Here is a 23169-nt window from a genome sequence, read left to right as displayed (position 1 = left end):
ATAAGTATCATAATAAATTAATACATCAAGCTATGAAACGCTTATCAAATAAAGATCGAATTTTACTTTAATCGAAATTGTAATTGGTCTATACCATGATTAATCAGATTAAGTAAACTGACTGTAAACTTTGACTAGATCAAATCAAATTTAACCATACTTAAGTTCAATCTATGGCTATATATACCCAGTACGGCTATATATACCTTATTACATCTAATCGTTACAATTACCGCTATCTACCTACAAATCCTGTATAACTCCTATATGTCCAGTTTAAAGAGTGGGAGCGCAAATTCACAGTTGTTATATATATATATATATATATATATATATAAATATTCTCGGGATCGTGTGCCATTAAAAAAAAATATTTATGGTTATCCATAAAGTTTGTATATATTCTCTGTTAGGCGTCACTTAGTCATTTGATTATAATGGATTACGTTTCATTGATTGATGACAATTTGCTTATAACTTCTAGGCATCTCGTTTTATGACGTAATTATACAACACCTGATTGAATGGTTGCGTGTTTAATCTGTATTAGTAGAGTGAACAAAGGTAAAAGGCCTTATTGTTTTAATCTTTAACAAACAACCTTTATTATGAGATAAATGTAAATAAGAAATCCGGATCATTTTAAGTACATGCACTGCGTAAAATTAAATTCTTATTACATCAAGCTAATTTAGAAAAATTAAGTTATTTTGGGTCTCAATTATATTTTTTTTTATCTTGGGTGAATATTAACGCAAAGCCAGAATTACTGTTTAGAAAGCTGTAATTTGGAACAAAAGTTTATTTTATAGTGTAAGCATCCGATAAGAAAAGATTTATTGGCAATTTAAACTTTACGGGGGGAAATTGAAGAAGTACATTTTTGCGATTTTTTTCTCTATGATAAACGGAAGTTAGAGATTACATATCTCTTTAAGTGTTAACTGTCTGCATTTTTTATTATAATAAAAGTGAATTGAAAGAAAGGTGTCTTATAAATATTTATATATTTTTTATATCACAACTTTGATTACACATTCACAGAATTTTTGCTCTGGGCTTCATCAGCGTCATTAAGCAATGGCGCCGAACCACAGAGACGCATGTTTTCCGTATAGGGAATTATGCCAACACACACGCCCGCAATAATAACCCACACACCGCCAACGTAGAAAGTAATATCCCAGCTATTTGTCAAATCAAAAAGAAGACCTGAAAATATAAAACGAAGTAAATTAACTTTCACGACTGGACAAAATTAAAAAGTTTGCACAGTTCCTATTAAGTAATTTGCTAGTTTCCTATTAAGTATTAATTAATAGGTTTTATAAACGCATGGACCATGTAAATAGCTTATTTACGAATATTATATTAAATTACCTATGTCACTTGGGCAACGTCTTAACAAGTATCGGCCTTACTTATAGCTAGGAAACACTACATTATTTATATATTTTTATCTGTTTCCTTATTTATCAAAAAAAGCTATTTGACTGCCTCATATCCCTTGTGCAAAGTGATATTACAAAAAAGGCATAAATTTTCTTTTTAAAAATCCTAATTACTTGAATTAGGTATAATTTGTCTTTTATGTCCTAATCCTAATTTCTAAAGAAAAACAACTTACCCCCAAGAGGAGGCCCAATGAGATGTCCGAGGCCTTGACTCAGCAAGATGAGTCCGTAACCAAGTGTGAAATAGTCAATTGGTACCAATTTTATCAAAATGGCTGGCGTGTAAGAATACGAGCTGGCGTAAGAGAGGCCGAATATTGTTGATATGACGGCAAGAGCCCAGTAGTTGGTTATGAAGAGCGGATACGCGCCAATAGATATGCCACAGATGAAAAGGCATACCGCGAATGCTTTTGTCACATCCAACCAAGGTTGGTCACCAGCCCAACCCAAAGCAACCTGCAAGAAGTAAGCCATGTTATATATGAATATTTTATATACGTTATATTCATTTCGATTTCATATGTTATTTCTAACATCAAGATGAATGGAATGATAGTTGGTGTTAGTGAATACTCTTTAATTTAATCTAAAAAAAAAACAATGTTTCTACTGTCATTTGTGTAAAAGAGTAGTTACTGCATATTTTGTGGTTTATTTTCGGTTGATCCATAGTCCGAAAATGATGTTATATTATAATGTTACGAAATTAAAGTCTATTAAAGTCTATTGTAATTCCTAATTAAAGTAACTTCAAACCTGGGCAATCAATAACAGATTTCTAGTACTTAATTTGTGATAATAATTAAACTCGTCCTTAAATGTGATGGAAGTCATCGTGAAAATATGTGTTGGATAAAATTCTACGTGTCTATCCGATAATCCGCATTAGAGCAGCGTAGTGGAACAAGCTCCAAGCACTTGACCAGCAGTTGGATACTTTAAATATTTCGATTATTCCATCCGTAACAGCCTGTGAATGTCCCACTGCTGGGCTAAAGGCCTCCTCTCCTCTTTTTGAGGAGAAGGTTTGGAGCTTATTCCACCACGCTGCTCCAATGCGGGTTGGTAGAATTCACATGTGGCAGAACTTCAGTGAAATTAGACACATGCAGGTTTCCTCACGATGTTTTCCTTCACCGTAAAGCACGAGATGAATTATAATCACAAATTAAGCACATGAAAATTCAGTGGTGCTTGCCCGGGTTTGAACCCATGATCATCGGTTAAGATTCACGCGTTCTTGTACCACTGGACCATCTCGACTTTTTTATTCCATACCATATTTATTTATTCGGAATCGACCGTTAATTAAGAAGACCTCATGTTACTTGCCTTCAGCCTTATAAAGAATATTCGTATCGTTATTTACTCATGCGTTTATATCTTTTCGTTTCAAGGTTTTGCTGACAAATATTAACACATTTTATACAAATCATATTACTCTTAATATAGCATCATCATATTACAAAACGAATATCACAACATATTTATTAAATATTTACTCTTGAAAATAAATAAGATATCTTAGAAAAGGTTTGGTTAAAAAACTTATCTCATTCTGGTGCATGTCATCGTGATAATAAAGATAATTTTTTCATAATATTTTCAGTCTCGTTGACGCTAACTTATCTGTAATATGTAATTTGTTGTTTACGAATGATATGAATATTTAAACTAAGTAATGAATAGTCTGTCAATATCCCGCTATTGGGCAAAGGCTTAGAAGATATGTAACTTATATCAGGTACTTCATTGCGTTTTGGTAAATAATAGTACATATAGCCCAAATTTATCTAACAACTCAAGTTACTTTAATTATAGTTACCTCTTTTCTTATCTTTATATCAATATAAGTTTATTTATGTTTATATGCCGTGATATAATCGAATTATTTACCTAATTTCATTAGGTACAATCCAGCTGGTCCAAGAAGAGTTTCAAAGTCGAAGTCAATTTTTTATTTAATATAGATTTCATTAAATCACTAGATTAAAACAAACTCTAATATCTATTAATGTCTTCCAGACCGATTTCGGCCACAGCGGCCAATCTCAAGAGAGATTAGCCAACTGCGCAGGAGATATTATAGTGCACAAGCGTCTGCGCAAACACAGGTGCACTCTCTATTCCCTAACTCTCATAATCCGATTGGACGGCAATCCGACACGACCGAAAAGAGTTCAGGCGCAAGGCCAACGGATTTACTGCTTGCTTTCCGAGGTACGGGAGTATGTACACTTCCAATATCCAGACTTTGGGCTACTACTGAGAATTTTCTAACAGAAAAACTCAATAACTTTCATTGGCCCGACCTCGGAATTGAACCCAGGACCTCCGGGTCTACGGCCTTATATCAAGCCACTAGAAGAAGGCAGTCGTATCAATATCTATTAAAGGACAATTATCTAAACAAACATACATTGACATATTTATATAATAATTAAATAGCATGATTTCAAGAATATGTTTATATATAGCTTATGGAGCTCTATGACTCTGAGATTTCAAGCTAAATCACGGTCAACTTTGACAAACCAATAAAATGTCTATCAACAAACAGATACTCACAATACCAATCCCACTCGCGATACCAATGATGCTGATCATCGTCGCTCCGCCATCTATATTCATAGTTGTCATGTAGGACTTTAGGAAGAAGTAAGGAATGATCGCCCACACCGCGAGGATGAGGGACGCCAAGTTGAAAATCAGGAAATGAAATTCGGTGAACATCTTGAAATCGAAGGTGCTTTTGAACCCGTCGATGAGTTTATCATACCATCTCTGAAATAGATATTATAATATGTATTTAAAAAAAATTGGGGTAGCAATTAATCTGTATAATTATGTACTACAGATCAATAGCTCTTTTAATATTTTTAGGGCTTTTTACTATATTACAATAAATCGTCCGTAGGGCTCTATTTTGAAGAATGAAAATAGTTTCAATGTCAGCAGATTTACCCAAAAGCAGGATGCCGTATGAACGTATGATGATAATACTATAAAAATATCTGAAATGAAATGATTTTGATATTCCTTTTCAAATGTAAGTAATTATTTAATTAATGCACAATTTATTTTTAGTCTTAAGTACTTATTATGTCAACATTAAACTAATATGTTCTATATTGTTGATATTGGCTTCGCTTAGCCTTTTGCAGGCCAAATGAATTTATCATAATTTTCTATGCTAGTCAATGTATACTACTGTATTTATTGTAGGTTTTCTTGTAAATATATTTTTAACTATATATATCACATTCTGTGATCAAAATATTAGATGTAGTTTTCACTGGATTCCTATAACTGAATTTAAAAATCCTATCCTATCAAACGAAAAACGTCTCCAAGCTGATTTGACTGTACAACAAGTAGAGAATTACAAATGAATTAAAAATTTTAAATAAAGTTGAAGTATATTTTATATATCCAATCTATTAAAAATATTTTAATAAATATATATTATTAAATATATTTTATATATCCATTCTAGCAAACAATTAGTCTCAAGGTTGTGTGAAAATTATTAATACCTGAATAAAAAAAAGTATATAAATTATCAGAAATACTTAAATATAGAAATGATAATATGTCTAGACCATATTTGTAAAAACCTTAATAAACGTATACATTGGTTGTCTTCGTGTAATGTAATGATATGCAACTTTGATTGTCCTTGTAGAAAAATATATGCTACAACGCGACGTACTTTATTTTTTTTTAAGTTGAAGATAATGGAATCAGATTAGATATGGAAGAACTTGTAACAATGATACAGTTAATATTTAGCAAAACATTACCAACCTTATTATTATCAGAACCTGACCACATTGACCAAGTTGAATTCCTGTAAATATCAGGTAACGAGGAAGCACGCAGCTTGTATCTTGGTATATTCATCATCGCTCCACGATACATGATCGTATTTTTATATAATGGCATGTCCCTTAAATAATGATGATCTATGTTAATTTGTCTCGTTAGCCAACTCGACTGCTGTATAGGCTGGATAGGGTTGTTCGGTATAGGCTTATCTTGTTTTACTTTAGAATCGCTTGTATTAATAACTGTAGGTACGTTCTTCGTTATTTCATGATTATTTTCATCTTTCACTTCATCAGATTTTTTAGCATGTTCGGTTTCTGTTGCAACTTTAGGTTTTTTAGCCATCACCGTTAATTTCATTTTAGTTGGTTCCGTTAGTGTATTCGCAATTGTAGGTCCCACATTAAAATTTACCTCCGATCGTCTTCTTGTCAGTAGGTCCGGATAATTTTGTAGAATTATGTTGTATAAACGTTTGTTGGTCATTAGTTTTTCTATCACTTCAACTGGAACCTACAATTAATGACCACATTTTTTTTATAGTATAAGCGGACGAGCATATGGGTCACCTGATGGTAAGTGGTCACCAACGCTCATAAACATTGGCATTGTAAGAAATGTTAACCATCGCGTACATCACTAATGCGCCACCAACCTTGGGAACTAAGATGTTATGTCCCTTGTGCCTGTAATTACACTGGCTCACTCACCCTTCAAACCGGAACACAACAATACCAAGTACTGCTGTTTTGCGGTAAAATATCTGATGAGTGCGTGGTACCTACCCAGACGAGCTTGCACAAAGCTCTACCTCCAGTAATTTATATTATTACAATCTATTTTTATTATGACACATTCAAACTATTTTAAATAAACGTATGAGTCGCATTTTATATTACTATTGGTGTTTAAAAAAATCTCAATTGTTAAAACTTCCATATATATTTTATTTAAAAGACTTACCTGGTCACCCGTTTGGATAAACGTTGGCAAATGTATGTCCGAATGTACTCTTTTATATGACTGTTCCGCGTTCATTTGTGTCGTCGCTTCCAGCTGCTCAGCCGCGGCTAATGTTGTCGTTAATGTAGCTAAAATATATTCTGGACTTTTTCCACTTTTGAGTAAGGTATTAAGTTCATCTGCACTTAAATACAAGGACTCAGCGCCAATTGATTTCAAAGATATAGAGCCAGCGCTTGAAGATTTACGTGACCTCGTTTTAGCTTGTTTCTTCTCTCTTTTTTCTTTGATTATTACCCAATCTGGATCTCTCATCAGAGCACCGCAGACACACACATTCAAAATTGTACCAGCTAATAGTACAATAGTATTTCTCCAATCATATAGTTGAATAAAAAAGTCTGTTAACGGTGAATATATTAAGGTTCCAAATCCTATGCCACATGAAGCTATAGACACTGCGAGGGTTCTTCTCTTATCGAACCAAAATGCGACCGCAACTACTGACGTAACATAAAATATTCCCATCGCCAAACCACTCATAATACCAAGCGTTAAACACAACATTTCTACGGAATTACTTAAAGCGGCTAGTAAGAATCCGACAGTTGAAAGCAGAGCGGCAATCATTGTCATGATTCTGCAGCCGTACCTATCGACTAGGGCACTCATTACCGGTCCAGATATTAAAGGTATCGATATAAACAAGCTGCCAATCAAGGAAGTCTTTGATTGTGATTCATTGAAATAGTTTGTGAATTCTTCGTGTAAAATACCGAAGGAGTATGCCAAGCCGTCTGCACAAGCAGAGGTTAGAAATGCAGCGAAGACAACTACCCACCCCCATCCTCCATCAGGGATAGATGGCAATTTATCATTATCTTCTGAAAAAATGCTATCGATATCATCTAGTCCTTCAAATTTAACACGCTCCGCGGGTGGCGAGTCGTCCTTAGTATAATGCGGTACTATTTCTTTATTATTTTTTAACTTAATCGAGTTTATTTTGTTAATGTCTTTCAAGTCTTGACCTATTTCCGTGTGAATGTCGCCGTTAGACTTATAAGTTTCATTTCCGACCATTTTGTGATGCGTTTAAGTCTATCTTAAGAATCTCATAAACAAAATATTCGAGATCTGTAACAAAAAAAAAAAATATAATAATAATGTCCTCCAGACAGTTTACGGCCACTGCAGCCAATCTCAAGAGAGATTAGCCAACTACGCAGGAGATATTATAGCGCACAAGTGTGTGCGCAAACACAAGTGCACTCTCTATTCCCTAACTCTCATAATCCGATGGGACGGTAATGGCCCGACCTGGGAAATGAACCCAGGACTCCCGGGTCTGTGGCTTTACATCAAGCCACTAGACCAACGAGACAGTCAAAGTAAATATATTAAACATAACATCATGTTTTTATGAAGAAAAATAAATACAAAAAATTAATATATATTTACATAATATGAATAACTTTAAATTCATTCGTTCTAAATATAGAGTGTAATAATCGTTTAATAAAAAATACCATATGTATATTATATGCAGTAATTCCGAAAACAATACAGTTTTTTTTTACTTATGTAGTAAATAATGAATAAATTGTTATCCAAAGTGGTTTTCCCATATCCGCATACTATAGTGCATAATCGGAAGCACACATATTATTATCATTATATGGTTATAATATATATACTATGCACCTATAAGATATATATTTACATAGTTTGTGATTATTACTGCATATGTAACGTTTAATCCATTTGTTTTATGTTTATATTTTTCCTTTAATATTTTTTGTTAATCGAATAAAGAATTTATTGTTATTACTTTTTTGTACTCGATTAATATTATGTAAAGTATATTATAATCGGGATGTTTGACGTTATTTAAGCCTTTTATAATATTACGAGTGTAAATAATTCTTGGTTAAAAAAAGTAAACATGTGATTGATTACATTTTACCATTTCAATATTTTTATTTATTTGTTTATATAAGTATGTACTATAACTACTATCTAAATTACTTTTATTCTGGAAAAACACAATAATTCCTAAAAGATAACCAAGATGACAATAAGTATATATATATATATATATATATATATATATATATATATATATATATATATATATATATATATATATATATATATATATATATATATACTATATATATATAAATTACTGTCTAGTATATATATATATAATATATATATAGTATATATATATATAAAGTACTGTCTAGTATATATATATATATATATAAATTACTGTCCCTTGTGCCTGTAATTACACTGGCTCACTCACCCTTCAAACCGGAACACAACAATATCAAGTATTGCTGTTTTGCGGTAGAATATCTGATGAATGGGTGGTACCTACCCAGACGAGCTTGCACAAAGCCCTACCACCAGTAAATAAGTACGATAAGTTTCCGATTCCATTCCTCGAAAATAAACTTCAGGATCGTAACTGGGAGACATAATTTATAATTGCAACTGGACATTGTGTTAGTGAAATGAAACGGTTATGCAGTTATAAACATTTCGATTCGGTCGCGATAATGTGACAATTTATTTATTTATTTATTAATCCTCTATTGCACACAATTTACAAATATATAAAAGAACAAGTAGTACATATATACAAAGGCGGCCTTATCACTTACAGTGATCTCTTCCAGGCAACCTCTGTAAAGAGAAATATTTGGTTTTTTTTTTATCCAGGTCGTTATAGTCGGGCCAGAGTGTGCGAACAACTTATTCTTAAAATGTATTGAATACTTATAAACTTAATACAAAACATGTAATATTACAACATACATACTCTAATATATACATATATACTTAGACATACATATATATAAACTAGTTAGTACAATTTACCAACTTATGGGTAAATTCCGCTAAAATTAAATAATACATAATTATATTAATAGCCCGTTTGTTTTGCTTCGAGTTTTAAAAATAACTTACAATTTTTTCCTTATAATAATGCATACATTAAATTTTGGTTGTAAATACACACATCGCCGTATTTGTTGACATTTCTTGTGGTGCGCCATTTATAATAAATAGTATTTGCTCAGTGTGCGAAATTCGATCGTAATTGTTTTTGTAATTTTATTATTTTTATGAATATTTATATGAATTGGAAATTTTAACGAAATATTTGGATGTTCTGTCGTTTTAAACTATTCGTTTCTCATTTTTTTCATTGATGTGTAATCACTAAAGCTCGTCAATAGCTACTGAACAAAAAAAAAATACGGTTGACAAATACAGGAAAAATTAAACTATACATATACATATGAATATCGTGAAGCCAGCCTACCTTCCTCAATAGACGAACTATCTAACGCTAAAAGTTTTATTTTCATTACTATCTAAATATTATTTTCCGAGATTTTAGATTACCGCATTCAACAATACACCTCTAGCATTATATAAATATGAATAAGCTACTTAATTAAACATTAATAATAATATTTTAAGTAATAATATATAGTTTAAAACAATCAAACTAATCATAATCCTGAAATAAATTAATAAATCTATTCGTTGTGATTTATATCGTAATACCTTTGCATATACATAATTATAACAATAAATAACAACACAAATATGTGTATATACTAAGTATATCAGTTTAATATATATGTGCCATACAAGCTGACGTACATATATTTTGTTACAAAGCTACAGAATAAATAAATACGTTAGAATCAGATATAATTGATTCTTTAAATAATGAAACACAATTACCACAATATTCGCCTTTTAGTCCAAATTATAACTTTTACTTTTATTTAATACCATAAGTTTATTGTTAAAAAAACTACAAATTAAAATACCACGACTAATGGCGGCGACTAATGATAGAACCCATTTCACGACCCGCCAACAACAACAACAAATTGATGACGAAATTTCGTTAGCATTCCACTTGTTCAAATACAATAGCATTTATAAATTTTGATAAGTATATATCTATTTTATTAAACAATATAAGTAATTCTCGTATAAATAAATTAAATACGTCATAATCTTTTTAGTATTTCGTAACACGACATTATATATTATTAATAATTCAATGACGCTCTCTTATCACATATATCAAAACAACAATAATAATATGACTTACCAGACAATTAAATTCCTAATAAATAGAAATATTATTTATTACATATCATTTAATCACAAGCCCTTAAGACTTTATAATATATATTTACTTGTATGTGTTTATGATTACGTGTTGTGTGTGACACATAACAGCTTAAGCACTACATAGACGCGCGATCGACGCTCAGTTTGATGCTGAATGAAATCGTTTATATAGCATCTTTCAGAGTACTCATTTATAATAATAGGGTGACCACAAATAATGGAATAAGTTTCAAATACTTTGCCTTCATATATTTAAACAGACACAACTTTTTCAAATAATAAATATGAATTTTGTATTAAAAATTTTGTATTAATTAGTATATTTTTAGTAATTTTTTTGTAACGTAAACTTTGCATGAATTTAATGAATTATTTAATTTTAATTTGTACCTATATCAATTTCAAACTATTTGTGTTATTAATTTTAATTTTATTAAGTGCATGTTTATTTTTTTATGATCTTTAATTTGTACCAATTTGGACTTTTTTTTTTTTTTTAATCTTTCTACTCATGTTGCTATAATTATGTGTTAATGTATTTTTAAAACAAATATTGTAATTGTTGTGGCTACTTTAAAAAGCTTCACATGTTAGCTATTTTCACTAAATTGTTTTACATTTGTCATTAAAACATGTAGTAGCTACTAGTGGTCCTTAAAATAAATAAAATAAAAATAAAATTTTAGGGTAAAATATTGTGCTACTTATTTGTTGATGTCAAGGCAGGATATATAAATACAGTTGTATTTAATTAACATATGTTTATCTTATCTTATATATTTCAGTCGAAATATTTATAAATTCACAAACCCGCATCGGAGAAGCTTTGTGGAATAGGCTTCAAACCTTCTTAGGAAAAGAAGCCTTTCGTGTATATTGGAAACGATTTGGCTCCAATTAAAAAACACATTCTTTTTATAATTAAGTATTAGAGCCGAGCGAAGCCTGGTCGCACAAGTATTATTTAATTCGAGGACTTAAAACTACATAATTCTAACATGTTCTTCTCAGTAGAATCGACATTCAAAATCGGTAACTATATGGGTATTATACACATTTAATATGGACTATATGTATATGATGACGTGTCAAAGGGTGTTTGATTAAAGTATATTTTATATTTTTGCCTTTATAATTTAACGTGACATAGTGAGTTAACACTTCGATTTATCTTTTATTGTCATGACTATTTAGAATTCAAAGGAAGTTACATTGTGGAGCACAACACACAGCCGCTTTACTCCAACTTAATTGGTTTGAATGAATATTGATTGATACAATACTTTTATCCGTCGGCCGTTGTTGGCACAGAAGGAAATTTATGTTATTAACATTTCATTAAATGAACTACATACATACTATATGGCGTTATGTATGGTTAGTTAGTCGTAGTGTTTACTGGTGGGCTTTGTGCGAGCTCGTCTGGGTAGGTACCACCCACTCATCAGATATTCTACAGCAAAACAGCAGTACTTTGTATTGTTGTGTACCGGTTTGAAGGGTGAGTGAGCCAGTGTAATTACAGCCACAAGGACATAACATCTTAGTGCCCAAGGTTGGTGACGCATTGGCGATGTAATCGATGGTTAACATTTCTTACAATGCCAATGTCTCGTGTCTCGTCAATGGGCGTTGGTGACCACTTACCATCACATGGTCCATATGCTCGTAGTTATACAACAAAAAAATATATAATTTTATTAAGTAACAACAAACTTTCATCATTTAGTGTTTATGTCTAAACCTAACATATAAAGTTGTTGTTGCTAGATTGGTGTTGTGAGTTATAGAATTCTATAGAACATGTAATTTTATCGCTACCAAACTTTTCTTATCAAATAAAGAAGAAATATGTTACAGACAAAGAGAAAGAGCGAAGAGATAAAAAACCAAAATTATATAAATTACTCAAATAATTATATATTTATTTTTATTTGTGATAAATGTGTGTGTTTGAACGGAACTTGATTTAAGGGCTGCATTCCCTCTTAAAAATCTCCCAATTTTAAGTCTTTCTTTTATATAGTCAGTCAGGAAAGATTGCCTTTTATACATATCGATTATAGTTTCATTCTTTCCTATTGTTTATCACGTTTTGAGTTCCTATCGTTCTGTAATTAAATACATATTTATAGTAATTAAATACATATTTATAGTACATCAAATTAATATCTTTGCTTATATATTTAGATTGAACAAATTGTAAAATTTTACTCCACTTTTTTTAAGACCAAATATAATTACGTCCCGTATTTTAAAACGAAAGTATTGTCAACAGCGTCTTCACAATCGCATTAACTAAAAATAGAAGACAATAGCAGTGTAAATGAGCAGACTGAAAGATGCCAACAATTTGATCCGCTTATATCAAAACAGTAATTATAGGTTATATTTTAACACATGAAAATTAATAATCTTTATTAATATATAAACACATTACCAACACTCTTCCGTATATATACAAAATAAGCAAATTTTAGTATAATAAAAGGCTTGTATGTCGTGTGAATTGTGATACTAACTAGAATTACTGACATCAATAAAAAAAAAAAAAAAACAAAGATGAAATGAAAAACAAAAGAAAAGCAAATACGACCACGATGCAAAGGGAGTTCAACTGCGGGTATTCAACTGCGGATGACATATTATAAACTGTAATTAGTATATAAGTGTGAGCGCAAACACAAAAGCACTTCATAATCTCTCATATAATTTATGGACGGGACGAGGACGGGTATCCAGCACGAAGGGTGAGATCAGGCACAAGACCAACGGCCTTACGTGCTATCCGATGTACGGGCTTGAAATCACTGCTAGTCTAGATTTCAGAAAAAACCAATAACTTTTATTGGACGGATCCGGGGTTGAACCCATCACTGTATTATTTACATTATGTAAAACATATTATACTGATCATTGGAACATAATGCGTTTTGGCATTTACACAATTTAAAGCTTATGACAGCAGCTTCGCCAGCATGATGTGTTTGTGACAAATTAAATTGCTGCGTTTTCATTGGTCAGAACGTGATATGTAAGAGTATTTATAAACGACTAGTGAAACTTAGAATCTAATAGCACCATTAAATATAATTGCTAGCGTATATTATTAAATATAAATATAGTCTGTAATGTATATATATAAATATATTCTTTATTAAAATTTATGGTAATGAAAAATTATTTGAATAATATATTTTTATTTTAATAATTGTAAATTGTAATTAGCAGTTTAAACTTAGACTACGTGTAATTGTGTCTGTCTTTTACTAATGATTTAGCATTTTCCGACGGCCAACAGCTTTTCAAATTATTAAACAATATAATCTTCCTTAACAACGAGAAGATAAAATACAATAAAAAAATAAAATATTAGTATTTCCGTGATGTTCGTCACGCCACGGATCCTTTGTAGTTAATGGAAAAATTCTATACAGATATACTAAATAAGTGTATGGACCCGATCCCTGTTTGGAATTTGAGAATTTGGGAACCCTATACAAAGGTTTAGAAAACAGGTGAAGAATTCCATAAACAAATGATAACTTACAGTACAGTACAGTAACAGCCTGTTAATGTCCCACTGCTGGGCTAAGGCCTCCTCTCCCTTTTTGAGGAGAAGGTTTAGAGCTTATTCCACCACGCTGCTCCAATTCGGGTTGGTAGAATACACATGTGACATAATTTCAATGAAATTAGAAACATGCAGGTTTCCTCACGATGTTTTCCTTCACCGTCAAGCACGAGATGAATTATAATCACAAATTAAGCACATGAAAATTCAGTGGTGCTTGCCCGGGTTTGAACCCACAATCATCGGTTAAGATTCACGCGTTCTAACCACTAGGCCATCTCGGCTCTCTAATGATAACTTGTATGACAATATTGTCAACATGTTTCGTTAAGAAAAATCTTTATTAATTATTGTTGTAGTACTGTTGAGTTGGGGTTAGAGGGGTGAGTGAGCCAATATAGCTACAGGCACAATGGCCAAAAAAATTTAGTTTCCAAATGTCTATGGGCGTTGGTCACCAATTACTATTAGGTGGCCCGTTCTCCTAACCATGTTACAAAAGAAATGAACTAATATCAGTAAATGAATAATAAGTTTCACTTGATCTCTTATGATATTTGCTTAACGAAATCCCTGTCAATCGATCGATCAATCATTAAAACAATGAGTAAGATGAACCACAAGTGTCTTGTTGTCTACTTATCTATTGCCTGTTGCTAATCGGCCGAATTTTCACGTGTGAAATAAAGTTTTGCTGAATCATTCCTTATACATGCAAAACTGTATTTATAATATAAAGACACAGGCTTTGTATGGTCCAGGTGCATATGAACTACAGCTCCAATTTCTCAATAGCAGAGCAGTCACCATAAAAGTCAATCAATACGTCTCCGATAACGATGTTACGAAACGCAATGATTCGTAACATTAATAATAATAATATCCTCCAGACCGATTATGGTCACGGTGACCAATCTTAAGTGAGATTAGTCAACTGCGCAGGAGATATTATGGTGCACAAGTGTTTGCGCAAATACTACTCCAAATACGCACTCTCTATTCCTTATTCCTCTCATAATCCGATGGACAAATCGGACCAATCGCTCACGACCGTAAAGAGTTCAGGCGCAGGAACAAAGGCTTTACGTGCTTTCAAAGGCACGGAAGTGTAAACACTTCTAACCTTCAGACTTCAGGACTGCTATTGAGAACGTTCTGACAGAAAAACCCAATAACTCTTTATTGGTCTGACCTGGAAATTGAATCCAGGACCTCCGCATCTCCGGCCCCACATCCAGCCACTAGACCAACTAGGCAGTCATATAAGTCCTTAATATAGGATTCGGTGTATACTTTATTGAGCACATTTATGATAATCGAGAGTCATAATATACTGTTGGTATTTTTTGTGAATTATATATTATATCGTGTCGAAAAAACTTAAATATTAGAATCAACGGTCCTCAATTAAAAAAGCTAAAGCCCTCATTTATAATCTTAGCTCTAGGACAATTGAATGCTGAGCTGATTGTCCACTTTGTAATTTACTATCCACGTTTTAAGCTACGCGAGTTATCGGTAAAGTTAAAATATTGAAGATTCAATAACGCTTTATTGTAAAGCTTACTTGATTAAAATATATTTGATGATTTGATAAAATATGCCCAAATGATTAAAATTATAATACCTAATTGTTATATAATTAAATCCAGAAAAAAGCACTTATTAGCGTGGCATTTAAAGTAAATTACATTTTGCAGTTAATTTAAATAATGATAAAAAATACTGTCTATTTTATAAATATAAATTATTTAATAATAATTGAATTTAGTCATATTATTCTTAATTTAAATTAAATAAGTATTATAAAAATAATAATCCACTTATCTATTACTTATATAGTGGACTGTACGGCTTAGACGCGATTGTACTGATGAGATGCTGGTGCTGCTCACGAGCCTGTTCATCATAGATGCGTTTGTGATGATTTCACAGTGTGTGTTCACACACAAGAGCAGACAAACAGCAGATTGGTCACCTCACATATTTATACGTTCTTTATTGCATCCCAAAAACTAAAATTAAAATATACCTATGTATAAAAATGATAAAGTGCAACAGGCCTTATCGCTAAAACAGCGACGTGGGAAGGGACAAAATAAATTCCAAATAAGTATTTAATTACATAAGCATAAAAAAATACATACACGTGTAACTAAATAAATATTTAATATCATTTCTGTTTTTTGTTTGACAACAGAACCTTTCATGATAAAGATAGTCCGAATTGCAATTTTTGTTATCTAGCAACACAGACGATGTATTTGTTCTACTGACAGGTAAGGTCCCGATTGTTATCTGACAGGCGAATAAATAGACTCATCTTCAGATTTTGTTTCACGTAAAACAGTTTTTGGCGATCCGTTATGCGTAAGTGTTTTATATACAGCGTGCTCTATATTAAAATAAGATATAAAATGTGAAGAAAAATGTAAAATTATATTTAGTGCGTTTTAATTTCGATTGTAATACGTTATTATTATTTTTTGTTTTATCGCAATATAATTAGGATAAGGCTTAGGATTTTTTTATCCTATATTCCTATATTCCGCGAATCGGCAAGCGCAGCGTGGGGCGCCCTCCAGCCAGGTGGACCGACGACCTTAAGAAGGTGGCGGGCACCAACTGGATGCGGAAGGCGGAGGACAGGGAGCTTTGGCGCACCTTGGGAGAGGCCTATGTTCAGCAGTGGACAACGATTGGCTGTTGATTGATTTTTTTTGATTGATATTCCTTATTGCAAAAACATAATTAAAAAAGCGAGATCTTTTTAAAACGTTCAGACCTCATATTATTCTCTATTTAATATTTTTTCCATGGTAGATGGTATAGGGAATAATTTTTTATTTAGCTGTATTGAAGGTGAACCAAATATTATATTTCTGTGTAATTTAATACTTAATAATATTTTATTATTTATTTTAAAGTCGGCTTAACAGAAAACGCTCACTAAAGAGAAAAATAGCAATAGTTTTTTATTCTTAAATGGTTTAATAAATACAATATTGTCTGTTTTCGGTGCGAGCGCGTGCCAGTTCACACTAGACACGTGTAGGTATCCTTTAATATTGATCTTCTAATAAGAAAGGTCGAAATGGCCGAAGATTGCGCATTCAAACATTTAACTTGTGCTAGGCGGTTAAATAATACATAATCCATGCGTACTTAAATTAAGCTTTAATATTTTCTTGCTCAGTAGGTTAGTCTTTGTGATTGGTCGGAAAGCGGCTTAAAGGACATTAATAAGAGTTATTATTTTCGAATAAAAAATAAATTGCCAGACTTAGTTCATAAATCAATATTGCTCTGCTGCTTTCTATTTCTTTTAAGCAAATAACGCGTGATTTATTGAGATATAATGTTTTAACGAAGGATTTTTCGACAGTTGAAGCGTTAATCGTGTAAACTTGGCATGTCATTTTCACTCAATATCGGTGATGTATTTTTTTTATAGTATAGGTAGGCGGACGGGCAAATGGACAACTGATGTTAAGTGGTCACCACTGCCTATAGACATTTACGATGTAAAAAATATTAACCATTCCTTAAATCGCCAATGTACATGGGAAGGAAGATGTTATGTCCCTTGTGCCTCTAGTTACACTGGCTCACTCATCTTTCAAACCAGAACACAAAAATGCTATGCTGGCTGTTTAGTGGTAGAATATCTGATGATTGGGTGTTATCTATCCAGACGGGCATGCATAAAGGCCTAGTGAAATTCTTACTATTTTACACCTCGGGTTATAAAACAAAAGGTTTTATAATCTGAAACTAAAACAAGACATACGTGCTGTGTTCAACCTAATTGCCAAATGAATTTATTTTAATTTTTGATTGCACATTTAAAAAAATATCAATGAGGGTATATGGCTAGCATAACTATAACTACACACTATAAGACACACGGTATTTCTTATACAGGTTGTTTAGTTGATGTTTATTCAACATTGATTTTTCTCTTTCTATCATCATTGTTTGACGTTTGAAAGAAGAAGACACGCAATTTTTTAACTAACTAACCCTTACATAACATTGTCTTTGTTGATACTGTTCCGTTATTCGGGAAGCTTCTCTGTTCAAAGCTCTTCAGCAAATACTTCCATCTCTGTCCATTGTTATTATTAATGCATATTGAAACATAGAAGATAAATTCAATCAAAAATCAAATCAAAAACCACAGTACAAATATACACATTTCTAGGGACCCAAGAGCTGGTGCTTATTTAGCCCAAAGGCGGTGCAGAGAAGCAATAGTGCCAGCGTCTTGGATACAATGCCACAGGACAATCTTTTAGACGGCGTGATTTTGCTATAAATTTGTAATGTGTATTTTGTTTTATTTTAATTTTTATTTTATATATTATAAAAATGTTTTTCAAGAAAGGTGATAAAACCCTCTTGAAAAACTACAGACCAATCTCCCTCCTGAGTCACGTGTATAAGCTGTTCTCAAGAGTCGTCACGAACCGTCTCGCCAGACGACTTGACGAGTTCCAGCCCCCAGAGCAAGCCGGCTTTCGATAAGGCTACAGCACCGTGGACCACATCCATACTGTTCGGCAGATTGTGCAGAAGACCGAAGAGTACAATCAGCCGCTGTGTATGGCATTTGTGGACTACGAGAAAGCCTTCGACTCCATCGAAACCTGGGCAGTGCTCGACTCATTGCAGAGATGTCATATCGATTGGAGATCTATCGAGGTACTGAGATGTCTGTACAACGCCGCTACAATGACTGTCCACATCCAGGACTGTAAGACGAAGGCGATCCAACTGCGCAGAGGGGTGAGTCAGGGGGATGTAATATCCCCGAAACTGTTCACCAACGCGTTGGAAGACGTTTTCAAAACGCTGGATTGGTATGGAGTCAATGTAAACGGCGAGTACATCTCACACCTTCGATTTGCCGACGATATCGTCATCATAGCAGAGTCGCGGGACTAGTCCACAAATTCAAAGTCGCTCAGCGTGCTATGGAGCGAGCTATGCTCGGAGTATCTTTGAAGGATAAGATCAGAAATGAGATTATCCGGAAAAGAACCGAAGTCACCGACATAGCTTGCAAAATTAGCAGGCTGAAGTGGCAGTGGGCTGGTCACGTATGTCGTAGGACCGATGGCCGTTGGAGCAGACGAGTCCTAGAGTGAAGACCGCGAATCGGCAAGCGCAGCGTGGGGCGCCCTCCAGCCAGGTGGACCGACGACCTTAAGAAGGTGGCGGGCACCAACTGGATGCGGAAGGCGGAGGACCCTGTCTGAGCTTTGGCGCACCTTGGGAGAGGCCTATGTTCAGCAGTGGACAACGATTGGCTGTTGATTGATTGATTATAAAAATGACTGAACATAGTTTTGTTAGGTTAGGTTAGTAACATATATTATGTTATAAATGTTATTCCGTCGTGTAATAAGGAACAGAAAGTACAAATACATTCACAGTCACATCTGTATAAGATAAATTATTGTTTTTGTTTTTAGAATTTTATATTTTCCTAGACGTACTATCTGTCGCTGAAAAACATAAGATATTCTACACGATAATGTCAGATTTAACACACTTTTCTTTGATTGAATTCTGCTATATCTTTTGGTGTTAATGCGAAAATATACCTCTTATCATATTATTTTCTTTCTTGTGTCAAGAATTGCATAATATTATATAGTAACAGATTAGAAATTAAACTATACTTATATCATAATGATGGGTAAAAAGAAGAGCCGAGATGGTACGTATAATAACGCCTCTATTCCGTCATAAACAAAAATATTAACTTTTAATCATAGCAATTAAGTGTAGTTCGATTAGTTTTTATTTTTTTTTAATTTGTACAGGGACTGTTTAATTCAATCGGTTTATATTTCACTAAGATCTTAATGTTACTAAGTAATTTGTTTATTAAAATTGTTTTACTTACATTTACTATTAAACTGTTTTGTTGGTCTATTTGCTAATTTATAATAGAAAATATTTAAAAAAAAGATACTGCTAATTAGAAAAAAAAGCAGTTGTTTGTATATTTTGACTCCTAAGCCTTAGAATAGCCTTAGAAAGCAGATAAAACGGATTATATAATAGGAGCACTATTGAATTGAAAGAATAGAGAGTGCACCTGTGTTTGCTCACACATTTGTGCATTGTATTACAAGATATACAACGAATTAATCCTTTTTCGTTGTAAATCTTGTATCCAACATACTGAATGAAGCATATTTAAGATGTTTCATACAATCATACAGTATGTTGAACTGAAAGATGAAGTGAGTAATTAGTTCCAATTAATAAATAGGTCAATTATTCTTGCTGACGAGCTGAAAGCAATGAAAAAATATATACAAATTGTATTTTTTTAATTTATAAGTCGGCAACAACCATCTGCGCTATTAAGGATGGTTTGGCCTAAATAATGCGTAGCTTTTAAACTATCCTCTACATAGATAAATAAGAATTGTCTTGGAAGTATCTGTCAATTTAGCTATTTGCGAGCTACAAAAACCATGACAGTCATTACTCTTATTTTTATTCGTCTGTCTGTTTGCTAATCTTCAAAAATGGGTAAAAATTACAAATTTATTGATTATTATCGGGACCATAGAGGACCGAGGATCTGTTTAGTGTTTATTTAATCAAAATCAGTTCAGTTTAAGAAAAAGAATTTAAAAATCTTTATTCAATATAGAAGTGTTACACGTTCTTATTGATTGTCATAAATCTACCACCGGTTCGGAAATAAACACCTCAGACCTGAGAACCTGCGAAAGAAACTCAGCGGGGTTTTTTTATATCTCTTCCTTTACAAGAAGTGCAATACATATACAATACAAGCCAAATTATATATACCTTTTTTTTAATTTGAGATAACCTGGAGGCGATCGTTTCATTCCCAGGGTGTGTATTCATTTAAAAAGTCATCGTATGTGCAATATCCTTTAGCACACAAGCATTCCTTAACGATTTTTTAAATTTCACAATTGAATATTTTTGAACGTTTTCTGGGATCCTGTTATAAAAGCGGATACATTGTCCCATAAAAGATTTACTAACCCTGTGTAATCTGGTAATAATGGTTGTAAGTTTATACTTGTTCCTGGTGTTAACAGTATGTACGTCACAATTTCTAGGAAAATCTTTTATGTTTTTTCGTACATACATAACATTATCAAATATATATTGAGAAGTGACAGTCATTATTTTAATTTCTTTAAATTTACATCTAAGTGAATCTTTAGGGCCCAGGTTATAAATTGCACGAATAGCCCTCTTCTGCAGTACAAAAATCGTATTAATATCGGCTGCATTACCCCAGAGTAGAATGCCATAAGACATTATACTGTGGAAATAACTAAAATACACTAGGCGAGCCGTATCTACATCAATCAACATTCTAATTTTTTTACTGCGAAAGCTGCAGAGCTGAGTCTATTTGCCAATTTATTAATATGAGGGCCCTATTGAAGCTTAGAATCTATGGTGATACCAAGAAATTATGTTACTTCTACAGCATCTAAAGCTTCCCCATTTAAAAGTGCATTCGTTTTTACAAATTTCACGTTGGGAGTACTGAATTTAATTCATTTTGACTTTTTACTGTTTAAGATATATATTTGCTATATTCGCAAGTAGGTAATTATAATGACTAAAACTCTTTTTAAGGGTTTTATTAAAATTTAATTTATAGGGCAAGCCGTTAGAATCAATTGGAAGGAGAAGCTTTGGTCGGATGCAGAACCGCTAAGGATGATCGCCACGATGGTTTTATTTTTTATAACTTTAATTGGTAATATATATTTAATAAAAGCTTAATAAGCATAGCGAATTTTAATCTTAATTCGTAAGATGGCAAACTAGAAGTGTTAAGAGGATAGTGTATCCTCGATATTAATAACAAATTTTATTAGAGAAGAACAACTACTTTCAATTGTTATTAGGGAAGAGTGAAGCTCGGTCGCCAAGGTACTTAATTTTTGTAAGCGACAAGTACGAAAATGTTTATATTGTTTATTCAGTGGCGTAAACGCGATCGTAAAGCCATAACCACTCGTACTTATCCAAACAAATTTTCCTTGATGATAAACAAATTTATTTTGATAAAAATTTACTTATCTTATTAATAAATTGATTAAATTTAATTATCTTCATCTATTACCCTCAACAGAATCAAATTAAAGTATTTTACTCATATTTTATTAATTTGTGTTTATGTAGTATTTAAGAATTAAATAATGTGCTCGATGTGAAACGTTTTATTCCCCAGACACGAATGAATGTCAAAAAAATAATTTAAAATAATCAAAATCACAATTTCAAATAATTCTTTCTAAAATCGAAATGTACTTTTGTATAATGACCCCGTTACAAATACCATATATGAATCAACTTCAATGGATGTTTAATACCCTCACGGACATTTTGCAGGCATTTTTAATCTCTGTAACTTTTATGTAACCTTATATACTTATAACTAAATGTTGAAGAAACGTTTGTAAGACACGCATTCACTCTGCCGATTTTTCGTCGTCTCTCGTTCCTTTTAATAAAGTAATATATACCCTATTCCAATCGAAGTAGGAATAAAGGTAAATAAAACGTAGATTTACAAATTGCATACGAATATCTCGACCAATGATATCGCGTCAGTTGATATCGGTGACCAATGATATCGGTGTCAAAATTGTTTATTTGGGTTTATTCCTCTTGTGGTTGGAAGCCATGTCCACCTGGAAGGTAAATGGTAATTTAAAATGTCAAATACTGGTGACTTAAATTTTGATATCGAATGAGTCGTTTTGAAGATTACCTGTACATCCGCAGTTTAATATTAATGTAAAATTAGTGTATATTTTATTAGTAAGTAGTAGATTATTCTCCGATATTTATATTTTATTCATTTTATACCAATCATGTGATAATTTTATAATAATTTAATTGTTAATATCTTTTCTATTTGTTATAAATATATTAAATTTTAAAATTATTATTTTTGTTTAATTCGAAATGTTGATATATTTTGCAACACTTATAATTTAGGAGACACTTGATTTATATGACGTTATGTGTAAAGACTCAATTGTATTTATTAGTGTACTTCTTGTTGGTGTTGATATTATAATTAAATAAATAAATTAAATTCATAATTTTGTACCTATAAAATATGGTTTATATATTTTTTACTTTTTATTT

The 23169-nt window shown here is 32.2% G+C and overlaps 1 protein-coding gene across 2 annotated transcripts; it reads right to left on the bottom strand.

Annotated features, from left to right (window-relative positions):
• Positions 1-990: 990 nt before the first annotated feature.
• LOC126773210 (uncharacterized) lies at positions 991-13333 on the bottom strand. Of its 2 annotated transcripts, none has more exons than XM_050493950.1 (6): positions 13200-13333; positions 6249-7385; positions 5265-5798; positions 4026-4241; positions 1628-1913; positions 991-1212 (listed from the first exon to the last, which is right to left on the bottom strand). In XM_050493950.1, exons 2-6 carry the CDS (start codon positions 7329-7331, stop codon positions 1031-1033), a joined length of 2301 nt encoding a protein of 766 aa, XP_050349907.1. In that variant the 5' UTR covers positions 7332-7385; positions 13200-13333; the 3' UTR covers positions 991-1030. The 2 variants fall into 2 exon arrangements, with proteins under 2 accessions (XP_050349907.1, XP_050349906.1); XM_050493949.1 differs by lacking the exon at positions 13200-13333 and adding an exon at positions 10396-10561.
• Between the last annotated feature and the right edge of the window lie 9836 nt (positions 13334-23169).

This window comes from Nymphalis io, chromosome 14 (assembly GCF_905147045.1).
Source record: "Nymphalis io chromosome 14, ilAglIoxx1.1, whole genome shotgun sequence".
In the NCBI taxonomy this organism is placed as follows: Eukaryota; Metazoa; Arthropoda; class Insecta; order Lepidoptera; family Nymphalidae; genus Nymphalis; species Nymphalis io.
The sequence above is the reverse complement of the archived record's forward strand: the minus strand, read 5'-3'. Positions and strand labels throughout refer to the sequence as shown.

Bases quoted from the DNA above. Each gene is read 5' to 3' on its own strand.
- LOC126773210 (XM_050493950.1), bottom strand. From the start codon at position 7,331: ATGGTCGGAAATGAAACTTATAAGTCTAACGGCGACATTCACACGGAA. The intron at 5,799-6,248 runs GTAAGTCTTTTA...CATTAATTGTAG, and splicing joins TTATCCAAACGGGTGACCAG to GTTCCAGTTGAAGTGATAGA. The intron at 1,914-4,025 runs GTGAGTATCTGT...TACTTCTTGCAG, and splicing joins TCGCGAGTGGGATTGGTATT to GTTGCTTTGGGTTGGGCTGG.